The 24163-nt window shown below is 42.5% G+C and overlaps 1 protein-coding gene across 9 annotated transcripts in view; it reads left to right on the forward strand.

Annotated features, from left to right (window-relative positions):
- Nucleotides 1–24163, forward strand: part of bru3 (bruno 3) — a 620380-nt gene that overhangs the window by 551650 nt on the left and 44567 nt on the right. For all 9 annotated transcript variants that reach the window (XM_043432966.1, XM_043432964.1, XM_043432969.1 and 6 more), the window contains one exon: nt 18625–18704. In XM_043432966.1, coding sequence (XP_043288901.1) covers nt 18625–18704 — 80 coding nt within the window. The remainder of the gene's footprint in view (nt 1–18624; nt 18705–24163) is intronic.

Genomic DNA, 24163 nt, shown 5'->3' on the forward strand with positions numbered 1-24163 from the left:
GTGTCAATGGAAAACGGTGTATTGCCGTTTCAATCTGTCGGAGCTCTTGAATACATCGCTCAGCTTCATTCGCGAGCTACTCTCATGATTCACCATAGAGGCATGTTCATGTGAATTTAAATGCTCTGGGCAGCATTATATTTCTGGAATTTGCGTGCAAAGACTCGGTGGAATTAGTACGATTGCATGCTTGGAAGAAGCGTGAAAAGCGGTGGTTAGTTTTTTCCCCCTTTCTGTTTTCACTCAAACCGCAACATACGCTCCGCTCTAACTGTGTACGCAGAGAGAAACTTAATCGTTTGGGAAAAGGTTTTTTTTCATTTCTCTTGCTTTCCCTCTATGCTCGTCTCCAGATATTTACGTATCACTTGTTGGGTCCTCCCTCGAGGCTTTCCTTTCGCCGCTGCTATTATATCGTTTTTTCACCGAAGATCGGCGTCTCACGACAAGAGAATACACGATTTTCTTCCGTTCTCTCACGGACGTTCGAGTTGAAAGGGACGTAAAAGAGGGAAGAAAAATGTACAGACGGCGAAGAAAAACATTGTCCGTCTGTGCCAAGAGGATTCACTACGCGGTTGTATGTGGAAACCGGTTCTATCAACATTAACATGCACCCTCCACTGTACATACGTGAAGAGGCAGAGGGGGGCAAAGGGTCGGCGAATAATGACGCCGGCACGGTGGAGCAAAGAAAAATTAACAACGCAGTCTTGTGGTTGGCTTTAAAAAACAGTGGAGCGAAAGAAAAAAACGAGCTAGTTGCCTTTTTCGTTCTTTTTTCGTTGTACTTTTACAACCCCAACGATGCATATCTATGCTTCTACGTGTGACATGGTTCGCGTGGTCGTGACTCGTTCTTTCCCGTGTCTCTGCTCATACTCACCGGTGACGAAACGTTGTATAGCATTTCGAGTCCGGCATATGTGTGACAAAGTTTCTCTCTCTCCCTACCTCCCCCTCATCCTATCTTTCTCTCCTTCTCGTTCTCATATTTACCGGGCAGAACATTCACGGGACACCACACCTATAGAGACGAGTGTCAAACTAATTATAGAAGTTCAACTGCGCCGCAACTACGGGCTGAAACGTAGTGAGCGCGGACGTACAAAGAACCACGTGTACAGGGTGAATGTCGCGGACTGGTTGGTCGATCAGAATCGAAATCTGCACGAGAATGATGCATGTTATGACAATTTAAGGGTTGAAATAATTACGAGAGATTCTCGATAGTAGCGAGGTACTCCTACCATACGAAAGGGAAACATTGTATCCATTTTTCATCGTCAATAAAAAGTATGCGTAAGGGAGAAAATACTTTATAAGATTACTCGAGGGAAATATCAAATATTGGGATTGTGAGTCCTCCTCAGGGTTTTAAATCAGTCAACGTTCGTCCTGATATGGTGATTTTCTTCTGCGTAATTCATTTGTCTTTAGCCAACCCGTGTCCTTTTTGTAAATGTGTCTATGAGAACCGAAAGCAGCGATGAGGGTTTGCAACGTGGTATTTTACTCGCTGAAGTAATATAAAATCTGTAGAGTCTCTCCGGTTGAACGGCAGTTTTTTTCCAGCGTCAATTTGGACGAAAATGTTTCCCATTACCTCTCGTCTTGCCAATATTTCAGAAACGCTTTCGGACCATCGTGGTAAAGAACGGTTCTTATATACGTAAATCGTTTCCACTTGCAAGAGCCGCCAGGCTCTTTTATCGGAGCGCTGAAAATCCTTTGGCCCGGTTCGCACAATTCCGAGGGTGCAAGAGTGCGAGCAGCACGAGTTCTTTATTTATTATTATTATTATTTTTTTTTTCATTTTTATTTTTTTCCCCATCTGACTTGCTCCTTTTGCCAACTTGCCCGTGTACGATACGTTTTTTCGTCGTTTTCTCTCGTCCCTACTCTTTATCTGTAGTTTCCTCGTACTCTTTCCAGAGGTTCTCTATTCGTTCTCGTTCCACCTCATCAAAGCGTAATTATAAACGCGTGCGCGCGCGCGCGCGCCCTGCAGCGATGAAAAGAGCTATTTCGACGAAAAATTTGGTTCACTTTTTGCCCTTTTTTCAACGCTTACATGGAAGCCTGACGGAACGGTGAAGCGACGAAGAGAATGAGGGGAGAGGAGCCATCGCCACAGGTATGAACCGTGATTGCACGGTAATTCCATTAGGCACGTTCCAGCGCGTAAAGCGCGCGCGTCTAGCGCGCTACATTTTGCCAGGAGCGCTCTCTGGCAGGACGCTTTCAAAGCTCCGCTCCGGCGTAGAAGATAGTTACCGGAAATTGTGTTTTTTATTTTCATTGCTAAATCAACCGGGGCTAAACAAGTATTAACATTTCGCTGCGGACGAGTGCAGCAACTACACTGCGTAATAACCGAACGGAATTATTATTATTATTATTTTTTTTTTTTCCAGCGTCAAGTCGCACAACTTCCTAACAATCATGAGCGACCGAAAGCGGTGAAGTGGCGTGAGCGGGAGAATAAAATAAAAGTTTTCAACTCCAACCATAATGCGATTAACTTTCATTAAATTAGAACACCCCATTAGCAATATAGGAAAATTCCACTCCTGCCTTTTCCCCCGCTCCCACATCCCTGTTGCCATCAAGTAAATTTTTTTTATCGTAACCCGTTCGCTACGGCAACAGCCCACTATGCTTGTACAGGCTGCTATCAAAAAGGGAGTCTTGACGAAATATCCAGCTGTCGGCTGGTTTACCTGCTGTCATATCTCTCTGGTAGTCAGCATAACTTTCCGACGCGGTTGGCTGCCAGCGCGATTACACGTTGATATAACTTTCGTGATGTTTTTTTGCTCATTACAGATATTAAAATTCTTCTTCGCCTTTTTTTTTATATTAAAATCAACATCAAGTTGGAACGTCGAACGGTAATGACACTTAATTCCGATGAAACGTACGAAAAGTAAAGAATTCTTGAACCCTGACTGAGAAAAGTCCCCAAATCTGGAATACAAAAAGTGAGCACGAGCATAAAATTGAATTATTGACACTAACAATCGGTACGTCGATAAATTGTGTTCTCATTCAACATAATGAATAGAATGGTGGAACGTACTCGTTTTTTTCCTTTATTATATAAATGTCGATACGAATTCTCCGTGATGCATGCTATAGAACGAACAGAAATGGGTGAGGGAATCAGGAGGGGATCAAAGTGGCCCTTAGGTGAATCACGTTTTGGCTGGGCACCCCGTAGAAGCTTACGTGGCAAAGGGAGGCAAGGCCTGGCGAAAGTGCGAGTTCACGACGACCGCATCCAACTTTCTAGTCGCCCTAACCAACTCGACTATCTTTCTATACATATATATCAGCGCACACGAACGAATATATATTTAGTTATGGTGTATATAGAAAGTGAGGGACCGATAGTGTGACAGGCTGCTATGTTCGTGGAGCCCATTCAGCAGCATTGATTTTCCTTTTGGGAGACTCCCCAGCCCCTTTTTCGCCTTGAACCGTACCCCTCCTGGCATCAAATCTCTGTTTTTCTCACTCTTCTTCCCTCCCCCTTTTTCATCTCACTGAATGCACGAAAAATTCCCCATGTTGTGAGCGTGTGATGTCGTTGCCCCCAAAAAAATGGCCGGCGGTCGTATTCCGGGTCAACGAACTGATTAAAAGGAAATCCGGATACCCGCAAGGCATATCGGCTTTTCTCTCTTTCCTTCATCTCCTTTTCTCTCGCTTTTACTCTTCTACGAAATCCTAGTCATCTTGAAAATTCTTGTGTATATTGCACCCTCGGGCTCTTCCTGTATATATCACTTTGAATCATTACGAGGCCATTTTATTTTGTTAGTCTTGGGATAGCATTCTCTAATAAAAAGGTAACGAACGTTTACACGCTTTTCCGATCCTCTGTGAGTTCAACCACGCGAGCTTTTCAGGAAACATTTTTTTAAAAGTCCACCGATATGTTAAAGGTTTTTCACAATTATTTACAATCGTTGATAAATCAAATATTTCACGAACGTTTTTTTTTCGACGCACATTTGTTCACAGATGTCTAGTGTAACTGAAAGTTTCATTCGAACGTGTATTTTCGAGGCTTATTGGAAAAAGCACACTGCTCTCGTGAATACTTTAATTGGGACTACAGAGTTCATCCCTAGCAAAAGCTTTACATCGTAAATATTTATCGTTCGTACTCAAAAGTACCAGAGGGTCTGTTTAAAACGAATTTCAAAGCAGAACAAGATACACATTCGGTACGATCAATAAATTACAATACTCACCCTCTCCTTTTTATCCTCTTTTGGCCTCTCTCCCTCTCTCGCTTCCGCTCTTTTTTTTCCACTCACAACTTCATTCTCTAGTGTTTTATTTCCAGAACGAATTTCACCATTAAACATGACGTTGTCGACCAGTTGTCAATAGCAGTTGGAACATACGAATAATTCGAATTCAAATTCGGCGAAAAATGATTGCAAAAAATTCTTTTTTAAAAGCTCATCAAATCTGTATTCCAAAAGTAACTCGAAATCCTGACCGATTCCAAAATCTATCAAGTTCTGACCGAATACCTGAACTAACAATTAAAACTTTTTCGACGTAAATTGAAAAAAAAAAAAAAAACCAACCTACTGTTGTAACATTCTGGAAAAGAAAATTTCTTATAGAGTCAAGTTCTATTTAGTTAAACGAAAAAGTACTGAATCTGACTAAAATCATTTGTCGAATTCACCAACTTTTCGTTCAACCAAGTGAGATTTCTATCCACGAACAATTTATTATTTCCTGTCTTTGAACTATGTTATTATCGATAACGATCGTGCAACTCGGTACTGCAACGTTGTTCATTTTTTCTCTCTTTCTTTAATAATACTTTGATTAATTTACTGTATATACTGTTAGATATTTATGTGTAGGTACGTTCATTTAGTAATTCTCACGAATACACAGCTGGTGACGATGGATACGTTGTTAACGAAGCAATAAGACCAAACTTCATTGACAATCCTTCACGTGCTTTCTCTTGATCGTGTCGTTTGTAAAAGCAGCTGCAGAGGCAGCGCCACGGGAGTTGATGTCGGTGGTGGTAGTGATGGTGCTGCTGCTGCTGCTGCGTCTGGTTCGGACGTTCTGGTTATAGAAACGTCACTCTCAACACCGGAAGAGTAATATATTTTTTACATGAACGCGCGCTCGGCACTCTGTCCAATGACGCAGCTGAATTACGGAAGAGAAAGAGTAAAATAGAGATGAGGGGTTTGGATACATCCGCGAGTATACGTACAGCCCCTGGGCGATGACGAGCCAGGACAGAAGAGAACGAAAAAAGACCAAGCGAGAGGCGAATGAGAAATTTCGTTGCCCTTGTGCGTCTCTTTGCTGTATACATTATTCGACTAGTGACTAAAACTTTTCCGAACGTGTTCCAAATGTGCTCCCTGTCATGAAAAATTTCATTGAAAGCAATTAATCGCGTATATGAAGCACATTTTATATGTCTGTTAATGAACTTCTTGTATTAGTCGGTTCCATCATTTTTTGTAATTTCATTATTATTGTTGCAGAAAGCAGTATATCGATACGAAGCACTTGTTAGTATTTATAAGAGTCTTTCGATTTTCTCGAAATTCAAAATTTTCCTATGGAATATGACAGTATTCAAGGCTCACTCCCACAATTTGAAAAAAAAAAATAAGAAAATTGAATTGTCACATCAAATTCCCTAGGAACTGATATGTGGAGCTCAATATTCAACGGTTCTTTGCAACGAGGTTGAAATGTGAGAGCCGTTATATAGGCCACCAATATCTCATGCACACCGGTGGCGAATTTTTTTATCATAACATAGCGATGTATATAGGAAATAATACAACTTCTTTCCACGTTGTTTGTGCGTATTACGAGAGGGATACGGAGTTGAAGGACGAAGCCGCCCTCGCTCGCAGGCAGGATCTCCCCTAAATGGCAGGATGCCAAGTGTGCTAACACATACATGTATCAGATGGAAAGAGAGCGAAACAGAAAAGCGACGGAGAGAAGGAACCAGTCCCATATACAGATGATCCTACATATACTGTGTTATATACTTGCGAGTGTGTATGTACATAGAGCACCCTCTCGCAACGCGCCAACGAACATCGCCTGCTATTAAACCTGTGACGTACACATATGTACACGCACTGCACAGGCTCTGCACACAATGCTCGCAAACACTTTGCATTCGTAAACACGCGTAAACAACAAACGGTGGTTTCACACCTACGCGATAACCCATGCTAGGACACATGTGGCACTCTCGTAGAACGTACATTTTAGACAAAGAGCAATCGAAGTACATGAAGAATCTCATTGATTCGTCTTCCTTCGCTGGGCAGAAAGTTTTCTTGGGGTATGAAACGTGAAAAAGACGAGGGACAGCATCGGTGATCCTTCAATCTGGTTGATCGGTACGAATGCCTGGAATTATGATATGGCTCATTAATATTGAGGGCTCGGGATGTTCCTAATTCATGATTTCATTAAAGTAAACAACTATTTCCACGTTGTGACAATAAATAAAAATGATTGGAGAGGTTTTTTTCCATTAGACTAATGAAATGATATTGGGCCGTTATAATTATCTTTGTAGTGAGTGAAATTGATGGACGCAGCATCAAAAACCTCATTCCTCTCATTCGGCAATAAAGAAGCCCTCAAATATTGATTCGGGTGGGCAATTATGAGTGGTTTTTCATCACCAACGTCCAGGCAAGTCCGTGCCTGGTTTCAACTTCACTCTCTTCCCTGTTTTCCCTACGTGATATATTCCCCTTAATTGCGGATGAATGTTTGCCTTCCTCAAAATTAAACTCTCCATGGGCTGCGAGCAAGCGCGAAGCCCTTCATCGCACCGAGCGTTATGGCCATTGCCATTCACGTACAAGTGTGTGCAGAGAAAAAGGCCGTAGTGAAGAACGTCGTTGGCTGTGTATGTTTGTGAGCAGAAAAAATGGGGTTCCAGCATGTGTAAACACCTTGAAGCAGAACAAAGATAAAGCCAGGGATCGTAATACGAGAAAACATCTTTTTTTTTGTCAGCTTTATAGTATTCATCTTTGTGAAAAAATCCTGGGCATAAAGCCGCTCGGGATGGAATTCTCGCTTTTGGCATTTCGCATTACAGAACTCATGAATTTTAAATGAAAAAAAAAAAAAAAAAAAATCTCTTGTTTCGTTCCATCTATGGATCAATGGAGGTTTCAAATATCTTTAATGATTTTATGCGTTTTAATGAATATTGGATTTCTATCCTACTGCTTCTCGACCCGTTAAGCAATTTGTTTCGTTCCTAAACAGAAATCAAATAAAAAAAAAACCTCATTAACCGATTACTGCCGTATAATCCAATGGTGTGAGCCCGGGTGCTTCTACATCAGCGCTTATACCTTAATAAAGCTACTTTGTCGGTCACACTGTGGCAACTTTTGCGTACCACGGAGTCGTAACATTCCGTGGGATACGATCCTCCTATTAATTCCCCGTGGGGGTCTGTGTGTCTACTGTACTATATCCATGCCATAAGGTTATACAACACCCTGGTGCTTCGGATGACAGGGCAGCTTGTACCCCAGTTTCCAGTTTAAAATTATGACTTTCCTCTCTGTTTCTTATGATCTCCGGAGCATAAAGAGAGCGCAAAAGAGAGCGGAAGTATGGGAGAAAATGAGAGAGTTAGGTAACCACGGGGATGCGTACACGGTAGCGAGAGAAAGAGAGAGAGAGAGAGGGAGGGGCAAGGGGAGGGGGAAACTCGAGACTTTGAAGGAGAACTAAAGTTATAGACGAAGCGAGTATATGGGGTTAAATTGGAATGGATAGGGTGGAAAACGTATACGTCGCTTTATATATATATCTTGTACAGGTGCTGCGGTGTACCGCTGCTGGAGAAATTTAACTTTGCCCAAGTATATGAATAAAAATATTTATATACATATATAGAGATGATGTATGGATGTTAGAAGGTCGAAAAAGAAGGGAAGCGTAGGGAACGGCTGAAAAAGTAGAAGTACGCGTGAAAAAGATGAGACAGAGGTGAAGATTGAGTTTCTTTGAGGTTTCCAACGGTTCATTTTGGTGGCAGTAAATTAACGATTCACGGAGGCATGCATACCACCCCTCGTACTGTTCCTGGTCGCCCTTCCATTTTCGACTGCGTTTTAAGCAATAACTATGGAGCTTGATCTCTCCTCCTTGGTTCAGAACGTGGTCAGAGCAGGCTTTAGTAGCTTATGCAGTGGCATCATCTTTCGTTTCATCCCCCTCTAGTCCCTTATTACTCCAAGATTACGGGACGGCGAAAGAGCTTTGTTGAGTTTCTCATCCCTCACGGGACAAGATCAATCATTATAAAGACACGTAAAATTCTGACAGCGTTCGCAAAGGGAAGATCGGGGGCGAGGGAAAAAGAATGAAAAATACTCATGGAAGAGAATATGGTAAAAATCTCTATCAGCTCGCTTCAGCCATCTCTTTACGAAAAAGTTTTGCGTTTTTTTTCTACTCGGTGTGTCAGAACGACATCTCCATCCTCGTAAAATAGGGTGACTCGCTCCAAGGGATTTACGAAGAGTTCAGTTTTCTTTTTTTCTATCTCTCTTTTAACTCGGTTGAGAAACTTTTCGCCCGAGCCGGCAAATTGTTGGTCACAATTAGGCGCTTTCTTGAGTTTACAAGAGTGCTTTACGTTGATCTTAAGGGAGCCTCGGTGGCTGAATCATTATGATGAAATTTAATTAGATTTATACTGATATCAGAGTTAAGTTACAGTGAATTTCGAAGAAGGACGAAGAAATGATGGAAGTGACATTTTGCGGGATATGAAAAGCAGGTGCAGATGGCGAAAAAAGGGATGAAAAATAAAAGATTCGCTTGAGCTCCAGCCACCTCGGAGTTGAACAGAAGATTGTTGTAAGTATAGACGAAGGTGAAATAGAAGAAGACAAAAAAGATAATAAGAACCTGTGTAAAGGAGGGTTCGCGAAGATTGGGGGTTCGTGGAAATCTCGCGTCCTCAAGGTGCCAACTTGCTAGGTCACTCACTAGTTATTTAATTAACGCCGGAGACTCTTTTACGCCTCTCGTGAAAATGACACCCCGCCTTCTTCTTCTTATTCTTCTTCTTGGGCACCTTTTTGCCCGCTTTCAGACAGCACTCCGAGCGTCCCTCTACCAATAACATCGTAACTATATAATTCAAGGTTCCCGAGGTAACTAAGCTATCTATATGTACTCCTTGCAGTGCGTGACCTTTGCGGATACTCACTTCTATGTGATTCCAGACTCGCAATAAACACGCACACACATATACACACCCATACATACGCACTGTTGGATATACGAACATGAGGACAAAATAACATTCAATACTTGATTGTCGCAAACAAAGGCTCGTATTATAACTTCACCTATTGAAACGTGTAAATTATGACGCGTTTTTGTTTGCCAACAAGAAACATTACTACGGAAGTAATGTTTTTGGCAAGTTTCCATGTAACAAATAAAGCGACTTGCTATTACGAGCAATAGCCGTCTGATGAGCAATGTCCACGACTACTTGTACAATTACACAATATAATGAGAATGTCCGAACTAGAGAAAGGAAAATAACAGGAAGCATCGATACGCGTTCTGTTCTTTACCTCGCTCGTTTTATCCCATTTTTGCACTGCTGCACTTTCCTTCCTCCATACAACTCGATGTATATATTTTTTTATTGAGACGAACAGGTTACCATCGAGCCCTCATTGTCGAAGGAAGAGTATTATGGGGAGTATAGATGAGCATTGGTCGCTCCGGAGCAACGAGGACGAGGAGCAAAGATGTCGAAAACGAATAGATTCCCCCAGGGATGACTCGCGAGCCTATATATACCAATTTTATTTTTTCCTATTATACCCTGATATACATATATGAAGAGTATTCTGCCAAAGTGAAAACTCGATGGTACATTCCCAACGACTACGGCTTACCGAGAGGCTTAACCCGGTGACAGGATGATTGCCGGTATTATCGGAATTACTGAAGAGTGAATTTCTCTTCCCGACTCTCAGCTTCGTTCCCGGCGGCCGCCACTCTCGCCGTAACGAACTGACAATATCGCGGAAATCGTGCGGTATCCGCTTCTGGTGACCCGGCGGATCCTCTCCCCAGACTTTCCTCTCCAAGTCCATTCTACTTTCGATGGCTGTTACGTCTGTAAGCTCCTTTTCGGTATTGCTTGGTATCTCATTCATCCGGCATCGGCTTTGTCCAGTCCTCAGCCTCAAATTTGGAAACCGGTGTGCAAAAACAAGGTATTCCCTGTGCCAAACTGAATAGCTCCAGTCAAAACTAATAATTTTTGTGCTACAGAAGGGGCAGAATATTTAACCGCGTTCTGCTCGGGGTTTGCAATTCTCTCGGCTGCCTAATTTTGAGGTTATTTCGAACCAGCTGTAATTTCCACTACAAATATGCCAAAAAAGCAATGAGAAATAGAGAAAAAAAATGTGCGAATGAAAATAAATGATTTAATCAATATTAGATGATTTATTAACGAATTTGTATTTACATGCAAAGCGTTTCCTTAAAAAATTCAAAAAGTGAAATATCTTTGCATCGTATTTTAAATATGAATTTTCCGGGGGTGCTTTGATCCCTGAACAAAAAGGTTTTACCGGACAAATTGAAGGAGAAATAGTACGGGAGCGCGACTAGGCGTCTTGTTGTATGACGTTGACTTTCATTTAACATCATGTCAACGGGAAATTAGTAATTTATCGGGCGGAACAGCTTCCGCCAAATATTCGTGAATTCGGTATGAAATTGAAAAGGTTTGGGTGTCGGAAATAATGGGGGTAGCAGAATATTAATACTGTCACGTGGGCTCGATAATAATTCCGCGTCGAAAAGTTGAAGGCTTTTGGAAGAGAATCATGAATATAAGCGAGCGAATAATTTTATCGCATTACACATTGCTATGCGAAAAGAGTCACGGGACTCGTCGTAGCCTACTCTAGCTGAATTCATCATTTTACGAAGAGACGTCACGTTCTTTGCACCATTCCTCTTATGATTCTCGCATTTCGCCTTGTGTTAAACGCTGGCAAACAAGAGGGCATTGTCGAGGAGATTTGACGCATGAAATTGTGAATGTTACGCCCTCGAGTGTACCCACAGAACGCATGTATATTTATATACACGGATACCTGTGTACGAGCCATGTAGACGTTCACATATGTGTTGTACATTCACATGTAGAACCAATATATATAACTCAAAACTGCAAGCAACAACACGCACCTTAACATCCCTCAATTTCCTTTCTCTAATGCGCATCTCCCTTTCTCTCTCTCTTTCTCCTTTTTTACCGTCTCCCTCTGCAAAAGCTTGCTTCCTCGGATCTTCCTGTTTTGTATTTGGTCGTGTCTGCATTATAATGGCATTACGTGTCCTCGTATTACATCCCAACGTCACGACAGATCCGCGCAAAGAGTTGGTATAGCGAGTTGGAAAACTCGGGACGGTATGCTCCGTCTTGGAGCTGATGTATAGCGCTGTGCACATCACCCTCGCCTTTTCTCCTCTTCGTATTCGCTCTCACGTACACTCTTATTTGTTTCGTCCTCGAATTCAACAGCCGTATGTTCCGGACAAATTCAGTCTCGAGAGGTTCGTCGATATTTCATCCGAGAGGGGTGTAGCATAGAGTCGTAGTAGTAGACTCGTATAGGGATAGTAAACCTCGTATCTCGTATATATGTACGTGTACCAGTGGTACGTTTATCGAGGCAACCCCCTACCCTCGACGCACGCGGCTCTTATTTCAATCTCTGAAATGACGTCGACGTCTCTTGCAAGATACACACGCACACAGACTCACGTTCCCACATATTTATATACCGATGTGACGTGTAAGTGTGAGCGTGCGTTACTGCAGGATCGAATAACTTTCACGTTCACTGATCTTGCGAGCATATGGTGCATGACCGGGACTTTTTCAGGGAAGAAAAAAAGCCCACAAACAATCAGATATAAGCATATAGACATACACGTAATTCGGCAAATGGATATATGCTGTACACTTGAAGAAAGAGGTTGGGAGTTTCTGACCTCGCCACTCGCGACAAGTGGACGAGAAAAATATGAAGAGGCCAGCTACGGAAACTCAACATTTCAGTTTGTCCTTGCGCTCCTGCGTGATTTTACTCTCCCAGACCTTTTGAGAGCTTTCCCCGGAACACTCCTTTTTCATCCTGGTGGCTCTTCACATCCACACACCGGCCTTATTGTCCATGTCGTTCCTTTCGGACAATGGTCATAGTAACATGCTCCTTTTTTGCCTTTTTTCTTCCTTCTTTTCTGGACAGAACTCGTGTTGTAAGCTTTTTCCGAGGTCTTCTGCTGCCTCTCATTTTTCCATACCACATCGGACTCCTCCCGTCGCTGCGGATTTACATCCTCCCAAAGCCGGCCAACGCAAAACTCTTATTCCGAATTCTGAGCCACGCGAGCTCCTCTTCATATATGTTGATTGCATATATGTATATGTATTAGTGTGCCCTTGTATTCACCGAGCTTGCAGCTTGCGCCCCTCGCATCCTTTATTCCCAGGCAAGAACCGGTGCCTCTGCACATTATTTTGCTTTTCCATTCGATCCTTTGCACGTTGGAGTTCCCTGCTCGCTCTCTCGTATAGGTGTATATTTTCTTCTATCTCATGCAGCTTCTAAAAGAGCCTGGGCGTGGTGAATGTTTTGTAACTTTGTCAGCGTTTTTAATCCCTCCATTCTGTAGTATTTATAAATTAGGTGTACACAGATATACGTACATATTAATGCCTCAGATACTCCCGCGTACGTGGAGCATTCGTATTATAACACTGTCTCTGCCAACTTTCAAATTAGCCTCAGCTCTCGATAATTCCAGGTCGCCAGTTGATAATCGTTTGATGAAACTTTATCCGTTAATTGCAGCTTGAAAATTCGCTAGGGTGGGAGGTGTATTTCGCTAAATAATAATCCCATTGATGTAAAGAAAATCCGGAATTACAATACATGATTTATTAATTATGGAATAAAAATTCAAATATTGGAAGAGACCGATGCTGGAAGCGATTGCTTTTTCGGTACATATTAAATTCGATTCACAACGAATATTGAGAACCGTTCTGACGGATACAATCTTTTCCGAATTGAATTTCAATAGCGTAGCTGTGGATAAGCTGAATCCAATAATGGAATTCAATTTTCTAATTAAGCGTCGAAACAACTATTACATAAATAAATACATTCAATCACGACATAATATACGTCACGTTCGAAGTCACGCCTTCGATATATATTTTCAATCCAAAAAATGAGTGAAATGATCGAAAACCGAATGAAAAGATTGGGCTTCTGTCAATTAAAAGTCATCAACGCCGAGGAAAATCTCAGATTTTTCAGACGTGCAAGCAGTACGCCGGAACAATATCGAACTTTCGACCCTCGAAATTCTCAATTCTTTTGCAAGTATAGCTGAACAAGACAACGATATTAGTGTGAAAAAGCGGCTCACAGCTATGCCGTTTCAGTAAGCGAAGATACAGAAAAGCTTGAACAGGGACAACTGTGAGTCAAGAAAAAATGCCAATCACCGTTGCTGTCCGAAACACGAATCTCTTATAATTGTGAAAAAGTCAATAATTGGGCTCAAGGTCTTGACCTCGCACCCCTCGCCTACTCGCGATAATCGTAGCGTGGATAATCAACAGTGCAATCGATAGTTCGGGCCGACGCGCTTAGACGCGAACGGAATCGGCTACGTTAATCCTCGGAAATGAACGAAATACGCAGACCGTTAAACTTCGAAGGCTTCGATTCAGCAATCTGCGTTCCAAAACTCGAATTTCATCGTCTTGTCCAAAACATATAAGCGCTTCAAACTCCCCTCGCAGTGGTTGAATCAACGTTGTAAACAATTTTTGCACTCGTACAGAAATAATAACCAGAGACATCAAAAATAAGACTAGCCACAGATGCCCTCGCATTTAGCCCTTCTGGATATGCTTCAGAGGAATTCATCAGCAACAAACGACACCCTTTTCCCACGTTATAAAATTTCTGAGCGTTATGCCGCGGTGGTAAAATTACCGTGTCACAATGTTCTGAGCCGTTGGAACTAGCGTAAATGGAAAAACTATTCTCGTTATACCTGAAGATTCATTTTCGATGAAACATCCAGCAAGCTTGAAAACCATGCGGGCTCCACACTTAGGAGGGTGGGTTGCCATGGCGTCAATTAATACGGACGCTCGTACGAAGTCACATATATATAGGGACGAATATCCTCCCCTCAGAAACTTTCATGTTGTCCCAGCGATACTCAGCTTCTCAGGCAACGACGTCGAGGCACACTTGATAAAACGTATCTCCAACGTATAAACGGACCATTTCGATTTGTCGGCCCCACGGACACACTAGTCTAATTAATGAAATTGATTCATGTTGTTTGAGCACGAACGCGGACTGACACGCATGTCCAATTTTATCCGTACAGACTCTGTTTTTTTATATGCCCGAACTCTGCACGATGAGTAGAGTCCACGCTCTACTGGGTCGATAATCTTGATACGGTGTAACTCGAAAATACACAATTTTATGCAACTATTCAGGTTTACTCTACTTTGCAGGTGTTAAGTGCTTCTCCAACATTTAAACTGTAACAAGTTTATCCCAAGATACTGTGGAAATACTTCGATGGATTAGTCTGCAAAATTGCTCAACGTCCCAACTAGAATGTATCAAAAAGACTTGTAATTAAAGAATATATATATGAAAAAATTGCACCGAGCATTGACTTAATTCTTGAATCGATAAATAATTGAGGAGTGAATCGTTGTGGTGATGGGATACGTTGGCGACGAATACTATATTAGCAACTCCAACAGCGACAAGAGAGAGCGAGAGAGAGAGAGAGAGATGTGCGAACGTGCTGATGGAAGGAATATAGCGAGAACTTGTGGAGTTTCCTTGGAATGATTAAATCTAATTAACGTTCAGGGCGCTGGGAGTGTAGTGGAATATAGCTAACGGTGGATAAGGCACCTAAACCGTATATATGCTGAAGTATGTACGGTATGAGAAGGTATGGAGGGTGCAAGTACGTCGAAAGCAAGCGTCAGAGCAGTCGTTTGTCCGAGTCGATATCATTGGATCTAATGTCCACTCGAGTTTGCACTTCATCACAACATGACTAGCTAGAGCTCCCTTTTTCCTCGGCGTCCGTTGCTTATTTGCTTCTTACGCTTATTTCTGCGCTCTAATTTCATTTTCATTGTCACACACGCCGAGTTAGCCTACGAGAGGTTTACGTGCGTCATGCTTTTCGTTTTCTTTCTCTTTTTATACTTAATTTCTCCCTGAGGTGCCAACAACAAAGGGAGCATAAAAAAATGTGTGAAATACGATGGATGTGTGCACTATACATTTTAGCATCGACCCGCTAACACCCTGAAATGGAGGTAGATAACATTCGCGATTCTCCGGCTCTCGCTAATGTGTTAAGGTTTGCTTGCTCGATAGAAGAGCCGGTCGGCTGGTGCTTTTTTTGCGCAAACTTTCTTGGGAGCGTTTTTCCTTGCTCAACACTGTGTGTTTGTTGATGACGTGATGCGACTGCAGCCTTGCAAAAAGGATCAAATTGCTGGACTTGCGATCGACAAACACTCATGCACACACAAACAGATGTTAACGAACGAAGTAACGTGTCCTATAGAAGGCCTCACCTTCACAGTTTTCTAGTAGATCGATTCATTGAACAAGCGAAATGGCAGGCTTTAATATACCTGAGCTACGACGCCAATGAAGAACAACGGACGATGACGACGAAAACGAGAAAGTATGTTAGCATTTCAGCAGCAATATATCTTCTTATATATCTATATCTTTGTATAACCGAAGAACCGTGGGTAGGTTGAGCCACGCGATATAAACTTGGACATGTTTGTCGAGCGATCAAATATACGAGTGGAAAGACTGGTGAAGAGGAGTGGAACTCATCGATTTTTTCCAAACCCGCCCCCATATGACCAGCCCCATCCCCTACGTTCAATATTTAGAGGTCTCTCCCTTGACTTTTATTGGAGTTTTTAGTCTATTTTTTTTTTTTAATTTTTTGTTTTTTTTCCATTTCAGAGCTCGAACTTTTCAAATTTACTCTCTTCTACCAGCAGGCACTTTTTATTGTTATTAACAGCATGTAAACTCTATGAGAAAATTAACTCAATTAACCTTCTTGAAAGCATAAATTTACATTTTTTCTATTCGTTCACCTGTCCGAGTGTTCGTTCGGATACGAAGCCACAATTGAAGCCTTCCAAAAATATGTGCTTCGGACCTCAATTTTAAAGCGTGCGTCTTCAACGTCGTTTCGATTGTTTATTTTGCTCATCAATGTTTGAGTTTTGAACGTAAATAAAAATATGGATAATATTGAGAAACCGAACTTATTTTGACGCGAATTTGATTATATTTATACCTGAATGGAACTTCAATAAGTGCATAGAAATAAACGGAAGACGTGCTTTTGGAATTCTTCCATCAATATACCGAGAGAAAGCACAATCTGAGCGAAGAAAATGTGGAAAAGGTTTCGCGTCAGGCACATATATCAACGTATCGATGTGTGAATGAAACGTATCATTCTTCGTTCATTCCTTTCAAGGATTTTCATTTATGTTGAGAACTGGATCGTTTTTACAGAAAACACTGTCGAAATTTTCTACAATGGTGTGCCCCTCTAGGGAGTTATCTCGGCTTGAAATTTGTTATTTGTTCCATCGTCCAGTCTCCGGAGGTTATTCGATCCTGGTATATACGAGCCTATATTCTGCTCAAAAGAATCTCACTCGAATGTAGAACACACGGGGAGAGAGATTGGGAGACAAGAGAGGCAGAAGTGATCGTGAAAGAGGGTGTATGAGCAGTCAAACTTTGGGGATATCTGAGCAAGAAATGGGTAGGAAAGTCTTCTTATTTCCAGAATCCAGAGAGACCGTCGAGATCGCGCTGAGTGCATTCGATAAAAATCTTGAGAACGTTCTCCGCACTCGCTTTCACCCGCTTTTATTCTCGTACTCTCGGCGTTCATCGCTCTCGAGAGGTCTCTGTCGGGGATTCCGTCGAGGATGGTCCGACGGACACGCTGTCGATGAAAGAGGAGTAAAAGCAGTCCCCGTGTATAAGACGTGGGTAAAGTGACGGGGAAAACCTGCTCGAATTCCTTGCCCTTCGTTTCTTAAAGAGCAAGAGAAATAGAGATAGGAAAAAGAAGAGGGGCGAAGAGACAGAGACTCGCTTTGCAATTAAATTTTTTTTCCCTTACACTCTTAGCCATGGCAAACGGTGGAGAGCGACAGGCCGAGGTGAGAGAAGAAAAGGAGATGGCTTTCACGCAATCTTTTTGTAATGAGACATAGACGGAGGAAGGGATAGTGGTCGAGAGTAACCCAAAAAAGTAAACTCGTGTAACAGAGAGAAAGAAAGAAAAGGAAAAAGAGAGAGGGAGAGAAAAGGCTCTGCGTGGATTGAAGATAATGTGAAGACTTCATTTCTGCAACGATAAAGTTTTACTTGGACTATTATCCGAGATAATGAGAGAATTCTCTCTTCAACGTTCCCTATCGGTCTCTGTCCAACGGTGTATAGATGACTCCAAGTTTTTTTATAATACGCGATATTGATCAGAGAATAGCCGTGCGAGAGGCTGGATGAGGGTCTTCTCTCCCTCTCCCCTTCCCCCCCTCGCCCTATATCACCACTTTGATGGAAACCCTACTCATAGTCATCTCATCGTGGAACACTCGAACGCGCCGTCGACGTAGAACCCGATGAGGAGGGTTGAGCTTTTGCCAGAGCGTTCGAAGACCAGCGCTGCCAACCCCTGGACGATCGGTGTCGATTGTGTGGTCTATAAACATCGGCACTTCAGAGATCCGTCAAGGACTACGTGTACCGAAGCGTCCGTGTCTTCTTCTACCCCATATAACGGAAGAGCTGCGGTTACTAACTCAGCCAATAGCTGTTCAATTGCCAACATACCGAGCCGTTTATACTCCACGAGAAACGAGCGAAGAGACCTTATCCGATCATACTTGAGCAGGTACTGGGGAAAAGATGTAGGAAGAAGGGAGGGACGGCTGTCAATGAGCGTTGAGCAAGCTCGGCGCTCCTCTCTATCGTGCGATGCCACTACCATTTTCACGATCTAATTCCCTTTAGTGACACGGCTTTTCTTTCTCCTCGAATTGGCAAATGGGCTCATACATTTGGCAGCGAGCTCACTCACCGACCGTGCCATCAATGCGTCCGACACAATTTTAATTTCATGAAGCGTACCAAGTGAACAACGTGCCAACAAAGAGGGCTCAAAGAGGATTTGTTATGCACAGAGCCCCTAAAATCTTTCTGGTTTTTACTCCGCGGCCTATCCAATATCGAAGAAAAGCTTCCGCGCTTACTCGTACCTTGTTCTTTCTGATACTACGTATTTTGTACTTTGCAGTGAAAGTATTTTATATAATTCAATTGTTTTTATCGTACTTGGTTGAAAAAAACACTCACGATATTTTATTTTGGTTGTTTCAGGCTGCGCATTTGTTAAATTCTCATCACATCAGGAAGCATTAGCAGCGATCAACTCTCTCCACGGTAGTCAGACTATGCCAGTGAGTACCAGCGTTGCTATTTTATGAAATTATATAATCAATATCAATAGCCAGTTTAACGGAAAGTAACAAAAAAAATATAAAATATAGAATGCAGAAAGGTCAGTACTACTCGTAAAAATATCGAAAGATTGATCGTCGTGACTAATTCAGAAAAATATATGAAAAAAAAAAAGAAAAATTGGCAACGAATATTCCTATAGGGAAGCAAATTTGTCTACTTTTTATGTCTTAATGAAAAGAAAACAAAACAAAAACTGAGAGAAGAGTTAGACAATTTCTGTTGAGTCGTACTCGAATCAACATTTTATCCACGGGAGCCGCAAGCAGCATCAGCATGATTGCTCACCGTTCTCACAGCAGAGCAAAGATAAGACGACGACCCCCTAGGGTAGGCTTTCGGTTTAATAATTTTTTCCACCACGTCACGCGGTAGAGTGAATTCGTAGAGTCAGAGCAATGAAGCAGTTACAGTTCCCGAGGCCACTGAAGGGTGTACTTCCCGTGGAATTGTGTCTGACGTCGCAGACAGCTCTCTACTGTCCTCTGTACGAAAGCTGATGGTTGGATCGGAAGAATGAGAGGCGTGGGGCTGTTCATTGCGAGAGAGACCTCACCGGAATATCCCACGGGTCGCCACATTTCTTACCTATATATGTATATATTATACACAATAAACGTCGGAGAGTAGGGGCGGCAAACACCCCAGTAATGACTGGCCAAACACAAATCTGCATAACACTTGGTCGAGATGGGGAAAGAGCCGCGCGCGCGAAGAACACAACCAAGAGAAAAGGGTGGAAGGGTCGAAAGCTACGACGCCCGCTGGGAGTAAAGGAAACAGGGTAAAATGGCGTCAGCAATGGGGCTGCAGAGAAATGGGCAGAGGGTTTATAGCGGTCTCTTCGTCGGCTAGGTACATATGGGCTTTCCCATCGCAAATTATTCGGTGAAGCAGTAATCCTCACCAAAGTTTCTTTATTTTTGGGAGCCTCGAGCTCATTTCAAAGGATTCCAATTTTTCTGATAACCGCCAGAAAATTTGTCAGCACCAATTATTTCTCGTCAGTGATAAACGCTTCTATAAGTGCTTCTATAAAACTTCTATAAGTGATAAACGCTTCTTCTAATTATTAGTTTTTAGAGGAAAAAAAGTACTGGGAGATTGTATTCGAAATTTGTTTCCACATGTCTATTCACAGCATCGATTTTTTTTTTCATTATTGGAGGAGCTATAAGCGATTGAACATTGCACGTGTTCGAGATCGAAGTTACCTCAATAAATGACGACCCTGAACCAATATGGGATTGATTTGTATTTAATAATGTGAGGTTCTTCAGATAATCACAGCTCACCATTTGTGTTGGTGAAATGAGAAATGGTCACTGCACGAAATCGTACGTTCGTAATGGAATGACCCATACAAACATATATATATATATATATATATTCCTTCCCACGATTGTACCATCTACGCTGGCAGCCCTGCCACTGATGTACCCGTCGAAGCTTCCAAACTTTCTTGGGTTTGTAGGGGGCCAGATAGAGAATCAAAGAGAGGGTGTGAGTGAAAGAAAGAGAGCAAAGGAGAAGCGTGAGAGAAAGAGGCAGAGAGTTACGAACTCGGAGAATTTCTGTCAGTTATAATTGAATTGTCAGCAGACTCTCGTGGTGTCACCTCGAATTTCACCTGGCCGATCGGTGTTGGTATAGCCAGACCCTCTAGGCCACAGAAAATCGGCAAGTCTTGGTCCACTGGGAAGGAGAAGATGAAACGGTGTGAAACGTAGAATTGCGAAAGTTTGCGGATGCTCTTATTGGCATTTTCCGAGGGTAAACCCCGGCTTGTGGCAATGTCATCTAAAAGGAAGTGCTACCAGAACCCTCTAGCAATACTTCGTTTGTACTTGATGCTATCTATTCGAAGGTCTCTCTCTCTCTCTCTCTCTCTCTACAATGAATTTGCACGAACTCTTTTATCCTTGCCCACATATTTAAACCTGAATATGTAAATGTATATACGTATGTGTATGTTTCATTTAACATCTCGTTAAATGACACGAACAGAGAATAATGCGAACGTTGTGAGGTCGCAGTGACCAACAGAAAGTGCAGTGCAGAACACGAAAATGGGCTTTTCTCTCCACCGTTGTATAGTGAGTGTGTTTAGCGCCAACACTGCGGGTCTTTTAATCCAATAACACGTACATTTCCTCGCAAAAGAGAGCGTCGCCGCGAAAAGTCTGTCGTTTCTGTGCGATGGGAAGTCGAAAAGGGGAGGGGTAGACGAGCTCTGTAAAAGCAAAAGAGGAACCGCACTCGTCTTGCCGCAAAATCCTCACTATAACAGTAGGAACATTTGCGTAAAAGGTTCGCGGTAGACGTTGCCATGGAGACTCTCCGGTGGAGCTTTCCACTTGCTGGCTAGCTCTACTCAATGGCAAATAGGAAATGGTGCTTCAATGATGCCACGCATACATGTACAAATTCCCTGTTTGTTTACAAATGAAATAACTTTTCTCCCGGCAAATTAAAAACTCGAGTCATTTTTCAAAGTTATTCTCGCACGTGTCGTTCGGTAACCGAAGGAATTTTCATGAATATCATTTTCATGGAATCGAGAACAAAAAATAGTGTAAGAATGTTGGCTAAAGAGAAATCCCTTTACGGGAGTTGCTATATTAGTTTCTTCTCCACCGTTTCCAATAGTGTTTTCTCCAAAACCCCTTTTTTCTCAAAATCTTGGGAATGAACTGCGAAAGGCTAAGCTGGACGGTCAGATGAATGATGAATTTTCGTATCGCGCGAGTCATAAAAGTAGCAAGAGCAAACTAGGGTTGCCGGCAGCGGGTTGAAAGAGAAAGGAAGGAGGTCGACATTTCGCCGTGGATTTCGACGCGGTGATCTCCGTCTTCATATCCAGGGTAAACGTGGCTTGTGCAACGTGGCCCGATAGGGAGGAAAAGAGAAGGGCTACGTCAATCACGGGGAAGGTTCCTCGTTAAGCCGCCGAAAGATTGAATGGGGTCTCGTAACGAGCTTAGCAGGCGCCCAGTACTTTCCCCTTCCTCTTCTTATTTCTCATACACTTCTGCTTCTCTCTCTCTCTCTCACACACACACACACACACACACACACTCCAGTTTGCTCTCTCGCTTTCCCTGTCTCCCACCTAAGCTTCCACAACGTCATTGGTTCCAGTAAGACTTTTCGTTATAACGTGTGAGAAGGATGGAGTCCTGCTGCACACCAGTTTCCCTGCTTCGATACAGAACTGCCGGAGGGTAATTCGATTTGGTCGTGTTCGCTAACCCACCCTCCGGCTTCTCTCGTTTCTCTCGGCGTACCGCCATTTCTCTCCTCTTCACCTTCGTATATCGCGCAGCTTACCGATATACCTAGTCTGTTCCTCCCGTGTCGCTCGGTGTTCGCTCTCGACGTCAGGCATCATGAGTAACATCTCGCCAACTCTATACAGCACGAGTGATCTCGGGCACGTCGCCCGGGAAACTGCATTACATATACGAGAGACATCTCGCGACTTATACCTGCGAAATGAGATATTGATTTGCAATCTGATACGTGTGGCTCTTCTAATACGCGTCACGGACGGGATTCGCGCTACGCCAGATTCCTGGTATAAATACGTGGATGTGGTACGCGTTGGTATATGCCTTTTCCAGGATTAAGGACGCGGTAGCGCGTGCGATGAGTATCGATACAAAGAAAACAAATACGCAGCAACCCAATCTAGAACAAAGAGAGCGTCAACCGAGTGCACCATGATTTTTATCGAAATATTTTGATGAAAAAGGCTGCAACACAGTTGTCTTTCAAAAACTCTCGAGTGTCCTTTAATGACGGATATCTCTGTATTTCGACCTCAATATGTTTGCGTGTACTTCCATCCAGAGCTATTCAAGTGCCATTCGCGCATTATTAATCCCTCTATAGGTGCTTTGCTTGTTTTGAGATTTCACGAAGGGGTAGATGAATGATGCAGCAACGTACAGAGTACGTACGAGGGGTTGAGTTTTTATGGATGTATTGTGGTAGGGTACACGAACGAGAGCAACACATTTGTGTGTGCTTACGTGGTTAGGTGGGCGCTTATATATACTTATAACGAGCGGCCATTCATGTATCGCTGCGATTAAAGCGATGGCGGAAGAGGCGAAAGGATAAGAGAGAGAAAACACGAGGGGGGTTGAGAGAGAGAGAGAGAGAGCAGACATGGAAGGGGTGAAAATATTCTGTGCGGCTTGCATGACTCTAGTGTTGAGTAGGGAGAAAGTTTGAAGCACACGGATGAAACACGTACACTTTATAGGGTAGGATGTGAGCTTTCTGTCTCTTTCTCAATCTCGAGTGCTTGGAACTTGGAACGGAAAACGTTCGGGTCCTCATGCGTAAGCCAAAAGCCCTCTTGTTATGATTAAGGCCTGTTAGAGCGAGGGTTAAACGTATTGTATACAACTCCGCCAAGTCCTATGCTAAAGCTTCCGATGATATATAGCTTGGTACGAAGGAGTAGTGAGGATCTCTCTTCGCTGAGGAGCATCCACCGAGTGGCTCTTCGAAAACTTGACTCTTCTCTTATTCCCTTCATCTCGTGCCCCGCGAACAAGATGAGCTCCGAAAACCTTATGCTCCACCTGCGTACTCCATCGAGTATGTTCATGTGTAGAGAGCCACTTTGCGAAACCCACCCTTACATATTTTCATGCATGCATACAATGTACGTTAGTAAAACGTTCGTACAAGTATGAGAATGGGAGTAACCGGGGCAAAACGGCTAAGCTAAATTCATGGTGTGTATTTTTACTCATCACCGCGAAATCAAACGCGGTTTCCGTCAATTGTGTGACCAAAATTTGTATCAATATCGGGTACCCTTAAAAGGGAAATTCATTTTAGGAGTGTTTTCATTTGGTTATAAACTGTCTCAGTTGGACGAGACAAAACACTGGACAAAACGATTTAAAAGTTTTTAAATATTTTGACACTGGGAAAGAACAAAAACGTGGAAAAGTTTATAAAATTATTTGTTTCAAACGATGTGATAATTACTTTAAATATAAATATAATTTTGAACGATTCCGAATTAAAAAATTACTCAAATGGGCGCTGAAAAAAATTCAGATGGAAACAAACGGCGCGTACGATAATTGGAATTAAAATTGATTTTAAAAATTGGTCGTTCAACAACGAAAACGCCGGTCGAATAAAAATAAAATTTGTTCTCAACAGAAATTCATGAGAATAGTGTTTAAAGAGGGTAATGTAAATATTAAGAATCCATTGGTTTTCGTACACTGCAGACCGTGCACTTGACAAGAATAAAGAGTCTTCCTTCTGCTATATTCAAGAATGACGGTTCTCGGTCGTATACCGCGCGAGGGAAAATTGAGTGAACGAGTTGGCGCGCTGTATGTGCATTTATGTACATATACGCGTG

This window comes from Venturia canescens, chromosome 1 (assembly GCF_019457755.1).
Source record: "Venturia canescens isolate UGA chromosome 1, ASM1945775v1, whole genome shotgun sequence".
Taxonomy (NCBI): domain Eukaryota; kingdom Metazoa; phylum Arthropoda; class Insecta; order Hymenoptera; family Ichneumonidae; genus Venturia; species Venturia canescens.